Source organism: Pollicipes pollicipes, unplaced genomic scaffold, assembly GCF_011947565.3.
Source record: "Pollicipes pollicipes isolate AB1234 unplaced genomic scaffold, Ppol_2.1 Scaffold_4881;HRSCAF=5763_pilon_pilon_pilon, whole genome shotgun sequence".
In the NCBI taxonomy this organism is placed as follows: domain Eukaryota; kingdom Metazoa; phylum Arthropoda; class Thecostraca; order Pollicipedomorpha; family Pollicipedidae; genus Pollicipes; species Pollicipes pollicipes.
The window spans coordinates 51,894,746-51,907,201 of record NW_023596576.1 but is presented as its reverse complement, the minus strand read 5'-3'; the positions used below and the strand labels follow the sequence as shown (position 1 = coordinate 51,907,201).

At 45.6% G+C, this 12,456-nt stretch overlaps 1 protein-coding gene across 1 annotated transcript; it reads right to left on the bottom strand.

The window, feature by feature from the left end:
• Positions 1–374: 374 nt before the first annotated feature.
• LOC119099775 (uncharacterized) lies at positions 375–7,519 on the bottom strand. The gene is made up of 3 exons (XM_037222838.1): positions 7,041–7,519; positions 2,494–2,644; positions 375–1,004 (listed from the first exon to the last, which is right to left on the bottom strand). Exons 1-3 carry the CDS (start codon positions 7,120–7,122, stop codon positions 869–871), a joined length of 369 nt encoding a protein of 122 aa, XP_037078733.1. The 5' UTR covers positions 7,123–7,519; the 3' UTR covers positions 375–868.
• Between the last annotated feature and the right edge of the window lie 4,937 nt (positions 7,520–12,456).

The window sequence follows — 12,456 nt, the reverse complement described above, 5'->3', positions numbered from 1 at the left end:
TGACCCAAGTAAGTCCACGTACAGGTCAACACACCCTGTATATTTGGTGTTTCTAGCTTTCTTAGTTCCCGAGATCTTAAGGGGTCAATTTGACCGCGCCCCCACCCGAGCGAAGGATACCTAGCCGGCCAACCGGGCGCGTTTACAGGTAAATGCCAGTTGGTTGTACAGTTGGTTGCAAAAAACAGTTGGCCACCAGAAAGCATGTCGCACTATCCGCGACATTCCTGAGGATTGAAAGACGTTTCCTGTACTGTTTTTCAGTGTTTGTGTATGTGCCAACCACAGCATAATTCTAGCGCATTGCGCGACCAATCAAAGTAAACACTTTAGCATTTTGCTAACGTGCCGTTCCTCAGACAAGATGATGCATCGATATAGCATTTGTATTCCGTTCAGGTCAACATGTTTAGGTCCCATGATTAAATGCTGGGAAACATTATATCACAATCACAATCGAATCTATATTAACGCCGTTTGTAACTGTCAAATCAACGGACACTGCAAGATCAGCTAGCTAAAATCATTATCGTACAGCCATATCATGCATATCAATAAAATACAACGTACAAAAAGTCACCATCATCACGCTATCGATCACGCGGCAGGAAGTACACCCCAGAAGGAAATACACTTTAAATTTGTCTCCAAGGAACATTCTGAACTGTCAAGGCACCTTTTGACAGGTACCGTTGAGGTTGGTAGATGGAGGAAGCCATTCCACAATAAACGCTGTCGGTGCGCTTGTCTGGAATGAAACAATCTCTACTACATACGACTGACTTCACTAGGCCAACAAAAGCCGTTTATGCTCCGAGTCTAAATGGTATGACCTCCCCCACCAGCAGCTAATAACACTGTCAACGGATCACTTCTTCCAGGCTCTAAACGCCACGACGCCTCCGGCAGACAGCTGACACCATCGTCGATTAACGGTGCGCAACATGTCCGACATCCCGCCGGCAAAGAAGCAAAATCCGCTTTTGACATTGTCTTCATTGGCTCTGAAAACGATGGGAGTTGTCAGGGTCTTAAACTAGTTTTTGCTTTCCGCTTTACGTGGGTATGAGTTCGAGCGAAGTTGTGATATATCGCAATGCAAAGCAACAGCCGAACTATTCAGTTTAGCTGCTTGCCGGCTGCATTCTGCTAACAGCCACGAGACTACCCTGTGTTTGCACGGTTACCTCCCTTCCAGGCGCCTCACATACACACCTGAAAACGGCTCTGACATTAGGACTATCAGCGTTGTGTGATATGAATTCAGCTACAATCACGTGTTCCAGAAAAAATCTGAAAAAGATCCACCTCTGCCTAATGTTGTAATCTAAGTCTAAGTCTGAGCCGGCCAGTTCCATATTGATTTCGTCAGAGTTCTAAGCTGGATGTTGGCATACTGGGTCTGAGTGATCGGCTAAGATCCTTTTCCGACTCTGTGTTGAATGCTTGAGGTCTTTTTACGAAATAGTCGTGCAAGTGCCAGAGACGTGGTTTCAGTCTATCAACGAAATGTTTTCTCTTTGTTCGTGTATCGTGTTGCTTGCCTTTCTGTGTTTAGCCATCAAAAGCTTGTCACTAAATCAAAGACCATAGATAACACATCTGATGTGTATTCGAGTTGCAAATATTGCTTGTTCGATGGGTCAGGCACATGCCCACGACATGTGGCTGAGTCCTGTTGAGACTGGTTCTGTGAGCTGAATTCCATCTCAGCTCCCAAGATTTTCTAAGCGTTAGCGCTCGACTCTGGTTCACGCGCGTTTTGGTTAGTGTGAATCTAAGCTCATGTCCACTGTTTTCAATTACTGCATCTTTTAAAGATTTTACTCGAACCTCTCGCATGAATGAATTTTTAGGACCAGACCTCATGTAAAGCAGTGTTTATAGTGTGGGCCTCGACTCCCTATCACCCGATCGTGCATTCCAGGTCTACGGCAGTATTTGGTGGTGATAGTTTAAGGTGCCATATTCCTCGGCACGGTCCACCCTTCTCTTTAATATCACCTAACCTTTTAGCGTGCCCGCTTCCAGCGGCCATATGCCCATGCCTGTCAAGGTAAAAAGGAAGTGTAAAAAGACTCCAACCCACCGCACCACGGGTGGGTGGATCGGAAGCCATACGCTCTAGCCAACTGAGCTATCGGACGAGCCCGAGGGTGCAACTCCGAGAATGAGTGTCTCAGAATTACATTAGTTCAGACTCTGTTGCCGGTCCGGTAGGACACAAAGCTGTGTTTGGTCTAGAGATGTCAATCATCTGAATGTATCCAAAACTTGTTGAGCTCTGCTTCTTTCCAATGGACGGCTTAGTGGGAAACGTACTTGCGGCCACTTCCGTAGACCTAGTTTTCTGTGGAGACCTCGGTAAAACAATGATGTCAGCCACCGCGTCATGACACATTTCATGTAAAAGCCAATTAAGCTGGTGCTATCACATCGCGGGCGGGTGGATTCGACATTCATTTGGACCGCGACAGCAATATCCGTACTCACAACAGATATACGGCTTCCCGAGCCGTGCCAAAGCCATACAGAGCTTTGCAGTAGTACGAGCCGAGCTCTGTTTTCTCCAGATGAGTCCTCCAGAAAAGGGGGTCTCTCTCCGGCCGACGCAGCTGGTAACACGCAAACCTCTTGGTATACTCTATGGAACACAAAATAAACGCGCTTTTACAAGCTGAAGCCCAGCTGGAAGCTTAGTGAAGCTAGGGAATGGCACCGGCGCAATAGCAAATGCAGGGGAAGGGCATTTTGTTCATCCCCCACCCACACATTCAGAGCCAAGAGTATCAACAATATCAATCAATGAACACGCAAGCAGTCATGGCTTTTGCTTACTGGAAAAACGAAAACTGCCAGGAATGCGTTAGTTTGCTGGAAGTCGAACTGGGTGACAAAAAAGAACGAGCAGGGAAACACTCAATAATGTTGATTCTTTTATGAGCCTCAATCTGGAACATATTTATGGGAGTATATGGATGTATGACATATTTCACCAATTGTCATCACAATTATACATATGAACAACGTACCCTTTACACACAGGGTGGCCGGTTTGGGGGTTTATTTGAAAGAAACAAGACACAGATAGGCATGACTTTATGTACATGCAACAGACTGAGCATAAGTAAAAGCAAAGATGAAAAAGTAGGTGACCCTCACCAGTTTTCGCCACAGGATGCAACTGTTCTAAAAATGAGTAGGTAGGAGATCCTCGCCATTTTTCGCTGTGCGGGTTGGCTACGTTGGAGATTAATAGGCAAGCGGCCTCTGCTGTGTTCGTCGAGAAAAAGGGAAATAAAATATGTGCATCAAAACAGTAAAGTAGGTAACACTAATAGCAAGATAATAACAAGCATAGTTCCCAATGTCATTTTAAAGGACGATGTATGCACGTTTGCATGTTTTTGCATGTTTGCATGATGATGATGATGTTTTTTGTCTGGTGGGCATAACAGGGCACAAAATGAGTTGAAAAAACAGTTAGAGGCGAAAAGCTGAAATGCATTAAAAATATTAGCGTTCAGGGGACAAACCAGGTTAAACACTGCTCATACGCACACAAAGGGTTTAAAACGGGCCACGTGTAAGCTGTTAAATCGAAAATATAGGTGGGTTGGTCAGTGCGTTAGGCTGTACGGCATCACGCCTCCCCTAAAGCCCGAGCGGCTGGATGCGTCACGGCATCGGTGCATTATCATGGCCCTTGCCCCCCCCCCCCTCCCCCAGCCCACGTCGGCAGTTTCGGGCAACTAGTGCTAGCTTTGGTGTAAAAATGTGTTTCGCTTGTCACCTTGGGTGGCTTTGGGTTCACATCACGCGCTGAGCCATATTTGTTGCGTTTGCCCGGAACCCACCACTCAAGGCGCGCCGATCCGTTAGTGGGAGGACCCTTGCTCCTTAAAGAGAATATCACGCTTGTTTGTACTCTTCCCTTATTGTTGCATCAGACGCGCACGATTTGATTCATAGCCTCAGTTGCTCGAAATCCTTCAGAAGAGCTTATAATTGCTAATTACTTTTTCCTTGCAAAATTCCCCAGCCCACCATGAACGTAAGGTATTTCATTTGCCTTAGTTTTTCAACGTGTGCTTTGTGTAATGTTTGCGGCACACCTATGAGTCAAAATGTTTCTGTAATGAATGCTACCAAAGCTTAATGCATTCTGTTTAAAGGGGAATGTTCCACATTCATACGCTTTTTAACTGGAATAGTCATTTTTAAGACCTTTCGGTGCTGTACATAATTTTGCCTTTTTAAGACCTAAGCCCACCCCCCTCCCCCTAGTTTCTGAGCTACATGCCCGTGAAAATGGGGAAAGGTATATTGAAGATAGTATTTCTAAGTCACATTTGCATTCGTGACATCATAAAAATGCCATTAAAATCTGCAATTTCATAAGCCATGCAGCCATCAAGGTCAACGTCTAATTTTCGAGGCATTCATGTCTGGCGTTCGTGAGCGCGATTTCAAGATATACAGATTTCTTGATTCAAGATATCAAGATTTCAAGATTCGAGATATTCAAGATTCCGGCCGTCAATTGGCTCTCAATCAATGATGTGCAAGGCCCGATAGCAATCAAACCATGGCGCATTGAGGAGCATATTTACTTAACAGAGAATTGGGATATCTAGGGCAGTCTTTTCCACTTAAAAAGTATATCAACAGGGATAAACGAGCTTGCATCATCATAATTGATGCTCGCTTTAATATCTTCAAAAATGAAACATTCCTTTTATCAAACACTGCGTAAATGCCGCTACTATCGCACGAATCACAAAGCTCTTTTATTCGCACCAGTAGAACTGCGCAAGGTCGTTGTCTTTACGAAGGCAGTCACGACTACAAGGAAAAACGCAGTACTGGGCAATGATTTTAAAAAGCGTAAGCCACGCGATTCGGACCAAAAAATAACTAAACCTGATATGCTTATTATGTCTTGACGATGCTGCAGTGGCACTACTCAGTGCTATTGTTAAGGGTACTAGTCCTGATATTTCCAAGAATAGTTTAGCGAATATACCCACAAAAGTAGGACACTCCCGTTTAAAACCTGCTTCCGTCCGGGCTTTTTCACGCTCAATATGTCGAGGACTCCATTCCCCCCCCCCCCCCCCTTTACTCTTAAGATCTTGGACGTTTTTGTAACAGGAACTTGGGCGTGGACTCAAACGATTTCTAGTTACGCGATTTACCCTGTATGCACTGCATACTCAAAATTTTGCCACCACAGTATGCAACAGAGCTAACGGAAGGGGCGTTAAATGTAACGTAAATGAGGCATGCATAGCAGTATCAAATGTTACCTTGAGATGCACTAGCCCATTCAGATTATTTGGAAGGCCAAGACATTATAAGGTGTTGAAAACATTCCAGATCGAACGGCGACGATGCCAGAAACATCCTGTTCCTTGATTCTGATCAACAAATATTTCATGTTGAAGTTATTACCGAGCGTTTGTTATACAGGTAACAGCTTAATTTACTCTGCGCGTGACCTGAATAGTAAGACACGTGTCAAGGATCCACGCATTTGTGTTGCATATGCGTAGCCTGGTTCTAAACACGGGGACAGACTGGCCCCATCATGTGTCATTAAATCCATCTTCGACACTCACATGGGTGTAATTTTGCACTAGGATGCCTTTACTGATGAACCAGACTCTTTTTATTCCCTAATAAACATACTTCACACCAACCGTACCAAGTTGTATAAATGAAGCCAAAATGCTCCCTCCAAAATGCAGTCAGACAAATCAATCAAACACAACTTTGATAGTCTCTAAAACAATCCTAGTGTGCATTGCAAAACCGGTTCTGGTCACATTTTGTCATCGCATGCTCTAGATCCACATGTCGCGTCTCTGACAGCAGTGATTTGTAACGTGGACGGGCTACCCACGCTAGTGGTAGGCTGCTGTGCACGACGCCTGCGATCCATACCGAGTTTTGGAGCGGCACAGAGTCGAGCAACGCTAGCCCCAGCCGCATTCCGAGATCAGTCTAATATATGTCAACTCTCGCCTTTATGGAACATCACAGGCGTCACAATAGTCCCGTTCACATCGCAAAAATTATCCAGTCGCTGTCTGGAGTTCTGTCGCTGTTTGGGCTCAAGGGCGCGTCGACAGCCGTTGTCATTTGCGCTCAAACTTTGACTGTGCAGAACTATGTCGTGATATCAAATAAGGTCGCTGTTTTGGGTGTCCAAAGCGTGTCATATCAAATAAAATCGTTGCTGTAGGTTCCAAAGCGTGTCCAAAAATCGCAAGCTGTGCAAAATGAACGATCGCAACACGCAGCGTGCAAAGCAAGTACGCTAGGGAGCTTTCAACCAGAGTCTTGCGGCATTAGAAGATGTCGTAAAGATGAGTACATGATCGTGAAGTCAATGTTGTTTAGAAATGCAAGGACTGCTACCACGTCGATGGCGGCGTCCTCGCCTATTAGTGAACGCAGGGACGATCTATGTTGGCTATGTACAAGTCTTGGCGTCTCGTACTTGGCATGGTGACTTTGCGATGTCCATGGCACTACTCTGCACGGGTGTCCAACCATCACTGCTAATGAAAAACAAACATGCATACAAGTATGCCGAGCAGCGTGATGCCTTAACCTGATATAGCGTTTTCCGGAATGGTTTTGAAAGTGGATAATTGCTAAGTCGGCTCCACGGGTGATGCGAGCTTGCACCTCCCCTAGTGGGGGCGATCCTGTGTTCTGGACGTATAAAAAGCCGGAGACAAGTAGAGCCGGGATGGCGCGGATCGTAAGAACGACGGTCAGTTGGCGCAGGGTGAGCCGCGATCAGTAATCATGGAGGACACATGCAGAACACGAGCAGGTACGCTCCATTTCTGCATCGTTTCCCCTTAATCTACGCGTGAAGCGTACTGGTGACGCGCACTGCTAAGCCTCTGTTGCAGAATAGACCCCAGGTCCCCGGTTGCACCCGTTTGCGATATCATCGAGACTGATGGGACTTTGCCGAGCACACGGGACGGATGTCGGGATCCCACCGCTGCCACCACACTGACCGACTTCGTTGTTGGCCATCCGCGCGCCGATGGCGTAGTGGCGGCCGTACATGTAGATCGCGCCGTCGCCCGGACAGGTCATGGCGTCCCCACGACGGGTCAGACGGCCGATGGCCAGCTCCACACAGCGGTAATACCCGTCCACCCTGCAGCGGGCGCGATGTTACCAACGCTGCATCAGATCAGCGTCGTCGCAGGTCATAAGCAGGGCTGTACACTCATAGAACAACGATAAAGCTATACACAGTGTCATACCTGACAACCAGTGTCATACATGGGCTATCTTCTCGTCATTGCATCTGTGGTTCCATGTGTGTGTTCTATATACATATCTATGTCGCCCTTTGCGAGGACAGCAAAAAGTCGTAAAATCCATTTACAAGAAATACAAATGTCTGACACAGAACGGATAAGCAAAACGTTTTCATTCATTTCTAGACTCGATGTTCACATGCATCGCTTACTATGCAAGTCGCGGAACCACGGAACATACGACGAAGCAGCTTGCAGGGTCAGTGTTAAGGATATAAGGAGATGGAACTAAAAGATCGCTTTCATGAAAATGCCTGCTGAAACACATTGCATGACACGCGTTGAGATGTGAGACATTACATGATTTCTTAGTAATTCTTTTACAATCTGTAAATCTCGCGTTTATGATAATGCGATGCCATAAATAATGTGATGCCCCACATAGCAAAAAAATCGAGCCAAGCATGATATATAATAAAAAAGCTCACTGGTGACTATGATATCCTTTTCAGTGAAAAGGACTGTTTTTGACAGCCAACTTTCACAATATTGTAGATATGGACTTCAATTGTCATTGTTAAATCACATCATGTAGCGTTTTGATGACGGCAAAGTCACTGCCAGACTGGCAGCGCCAGAACTGCTACTGTAGTGAGTGGGTTGGCTCACCTATCGCATTTCAACTCGCCACAAGGTGACTTGTTCATTTCTGCGCATAAACTGAACCTGCGGCCGTTATGTGTGCTTGTTTCGACCGTTTCCCGTGTTTTTTTAGTGTGTTCCTTCGGGATGACATGTTTGTTTTTACTTACATTTGCGTGCTCGGTTACGGCGCTCTTCTTAAGTTGTGCGATTCCTGGCCTCATTTCCGTCGTAAGTAGTAGAATTGCCCAAATGCCTGCACTATACATCAAAAGCGCGGTTCGTGCTCAAAATCTACATTTCACTCATCAAGCCGCTTGAAAGCCAATGGCTCTTCGTTGATGCAGCGATGCGCGCTTATGTGAGCACGCACCCGGGTGGCCGGTTGGATGCCCTTCGCTCGGATGGAGTCGATTTGAACCCTCCCCCTCCCCCCGGAGATCTCAGAAGCTAAGAAATTTTGAGACACGAAATTCACAGGTATGTTGACCTATAGGCAGACTCATTTGTGTCAGAGTCTTAGGTTTCTAGCTCATAATCGTTGTGTTGAATAAGGCCGAACAAGGTTAAATTCCGGGATGGTGTTCAAAGTGCCCCAAAACCTAGACACCTGTTCTAAGTAAAAGCTACTGGTGCCCATGTAAGGCCAGTTACCTTGCTTGACATTTCGATGGTCATGGTGACCAAAATCATACAGGACAGATTTGAGTTATGCATTTGAATAGGCGTCAAAGATTACGCTAGGCAGCATGTTTCTAAAACAAAACGTTGGCCATGGTCATTCAGGTCATTAAACTACTCTAACATTTAACACGCGCGCGGGTGAAGGGTCAAATTGACCTCCCTCACCGAAGGGTTTTCCAGAATCGTTTCCGAACGACGCGGTGTAGCCGCACCAAATTTTGCATAGTTGTCGATAATATAATAGTAAATCGTTTGACATGAAGAGTTAGATGTATCTTGTAAGGTCGCTGACCTATGGCAGGTCAAAGTCAAGCCATGGTTTCAGCGAGGGCAATTTCTAGGGAATTGTCTAATCTGATACAATAACGGAGTGTTTCACGAAGCCATACATCTCTGACATGGTTTCTTAGGCACCAAAAATATGGAATGAACAAAATACGTTGACCTAAGGTCAGGTATGCAGGTCAGACCAGGGTCACAACAAGCCTGATTTAAATCTCTAGGGCTTGATATGGGATAGTCTGTGGTGCCCATTCGAATTTATTGACAACAGGAACCGCATTAGACATCTTCCATTGACTTCTAAGAGGTCAAAAAGGTCATTGACCTAAGATGACCCGTGTCGACAGTTTATTTTAAAAACATACTGCCTAACGTGATCTTTGTCGCTTATTCAAATGCCAAACTCAGAGCAGTCTTGTATGGTTGTGGTCACCATGACCTTAAAAAGGTCAAATAAGGTCACTGACCTCACATGGGCTGAAGACCATGACCTAGGAAGCTCAAACTTTGACCTAAGTGAGTTCACGTACAGGTTAATAACCCTGAAAATTGGGTGTATCTAGCTTTCTTAGCTCCCGAGATCTCATTGGGGTTCAAATCGACCCCCACACTCTAGCAAAGGGTATCTAGCCGGCCACCCGGACGCGTGTTGACAAGTCCATAGAAGATGTATAATGTGGTTTCTGTTATTAATGGTTTCGAAATGAACACCAAAGACTACCTGATGCAGCAAGGTCTAGAGCAATAAAACAAGTTGGGTTTTGTTCGGCCTTTTAATAGCTTTTATGCCTGACCCTAGGTCAAAGAGGTTTTTCAGTTAACTGTTGAGTTGCCTTAGGAACTATCTCAGGTATGTATGGCTTCGTCTCACCTTTCATTGTGGCATTATATTGAACGATTCCTTAGAAACTGTCTTCGCTGAATCCGTGGCCTGAATTTGACCTGCAATAGGTCGGTTACCTTACAAGGCACATATTTTTTGCATGCCAAAACATTTGCTAATAAATTGCCTACAGCTATGCAAAGTTTGGTGTTGCTGCGCCGCACCGTTTGGAAATCATTTCGGAAAAGCCTTTGGATGGGTTCAAATGGACCCTCACCCGAGGGCATGCTGCGCGCACTTCAAAAGACGTTGCAGACGATAATTGGCAACGTCCTGGAATGGCAGCCATCTGTCTGCTTGTAATGTACGTGCTAGAATATCGGTAGATTCCAGAGTTGCTCTGAACACTACTGCGGACCGTGGGCAGAAATTGTATTGAAAATTCTTGAAAGGAGCTTGAAGAAGTTTGCTTGGATGGATTGCAGCATGTCAAACAAGCACCGCATAATTGTGAAATTAATGGAGCTTCTGGGAATTACGGTTGTAGAAAGAATAGAGTTATCTTTAAGGCAGCCTTCAAACACCACCATGTCAAAATCAGGCCATGGCCGTCAGCAAAGTTAATTCTGAGGGAATCGTTTCATAGGACCCGACAACGGTGTATTAGGAGAAGTCATGAGGCTTTGACTTTGTTTTCTTTAAACAAATCATGCTTTTGAAATGAGGCCCAAGACCAATGCAAGTGACCATATCATCTCCGACGGTCAAGATCAAGGTAAGGAAGCGCTGCATTACTGTAAATTTATGGAAAGGGTAGTTCTGATGCTTATTTCTAATGCCTGAACGGCAACTTCGTCTACAGGTACCAATTTTGGACTGCATGAAAGTCGTGGGCAGCTAGAGTCATGCAATAATCCCTAATTAATGTGGACCCGTGTGCGTGCATGCGCACACGTGTGTGTGTGTGTGTGTGTGTGTGTGTGTGTGTGTGTGTGTGTGTGTGTGTGTGTGTGTGTGTGTGTGTGTGTGTGTGTGTGTGTGTGTGTGTGTGTGTGTGTGTGTGTGTGTGTGTGTGTGTGTGTATGTGTGTGTGTGTGTGTGTGACTGTATTTGTGTGCGTTCCCCGTCGAAAAGACGGTATAAAAAGCAGCAGGCACCATGTGCCACACAAAAAAACAAATTTCCAACACGAAACGGATCAGTAAAAACCTATTTTATATATTCCAACTCAGTATGTCAAGGTATCGCTTAAAAAGGCAAAACAATAGCACCACCTACCGTACGGTGAAGCAGTTTGGCAGGTTAACTTTTCAGATTATTGGGGAAATGTGACAAAGAAAACGCTTCCGTGTAAGAGCGTACTGAAAATGTGCAAGGTCGAGGCTTTCCTGACTTCGCTACAGTTTGTCGCGAGGTAATTTTTCAAAAAAGGGCGTCCATGAATGTCATTGATATGATAATATGATGTCATAAGAACCTATAAGCATGCACCAGCTATGTTGTCGGCGTAGTACGTGTGGTGTAAGCGGAAAGTATGAATGTGGCGGTAGGACTTTCCATTTAATGCAATTCGTCACAATGTGTTATTGTGGGCAGGTGTTATGCCACAGCAAAAAAACAAAAGTCAAAGTGTTGCAGGCTGTCTGTGAGCCGCATCCTTGCATGCATCTGTTCACTCATGGGACGCTGACGCCACGGCGCGCGTCTTTGGTGCGACAGCTGCCCAGAAGGCCTCCGGGACTCTCTGCGGCATGCGCCTAAATGGCCCAACATTTCAGCACCTCAGAAAATTGTGAAACGAAGAACGCTATTTGTGCTGACGTTGTGAAGTGTTTTCAGTCGATTGACCTGAATATTCTCACGACGAAAGGATCCACCGTCGAGTGGCTCCTCGCTGAAAGGAGACGACGAGAGCGCCCCAGCGTCTCTTCTTCTGCAAACACTTGAGATATCAGGCAGCATGAAAAGCGGCGGAAAAGCGGAGATGAACGCCGGCGACAGGCTGACACAGCCGGATACTGTAACCAGTGGCCGGTTCAGTCACTAACGTCACCCACAGCCGCAGCACTTGGCTTGCTGTGGCAAGAGGCTTCAACAGTGTTCAGTTTAAAGCATACTTGACCGTAAATGTGTGCGCAACCAGTTTTGCGCTGATTGCAAACAAACAATTTGATGAACAGTTTCAGACCTGCTTGTGTGGCTGTGCAACGATACATCGGTCCGGCGTGACGACTTGTGACGCGCTGAACCGTTTGTGTTTGTTCAGCTTTACTTCTGGGGAGCACAGCTAGACTTTACTCAGGCAGAATACAGCGTGAATGTAGAATGTAGCGTTGGAAAATGTACCGTTTTTTTCGAAATCGCACGTGTAATAATTTGATAAAGTCGTAGTGCATGGAAGTCGTGTAGAAAAATAGCTCAACGTGGAAACGTCACTGCAATCATCAGCTGAAGGAAGAGGTGCTGTTATGGCTCGGTAAGTTCAAACTATGGTTGGTATCCACGCGGTTGATTGCAATCAAGGTTTGATACGCGTTCGGGGCTGAATTATTCAGAGGCGCTGTTCGTTACGCTGCGACCATCCCAGCGGAATGAGCTCTTTGTACGCTTGCATTTTGCATAGGTCAATAGCGCTGACTTGAGCGGCGGAAACTTTATAAACATGGAGAAATGCTTCGCAATTATTGTTTTCAGCTGCCATGAGAGTTTTAAACATTAAATAAGCAAATATGA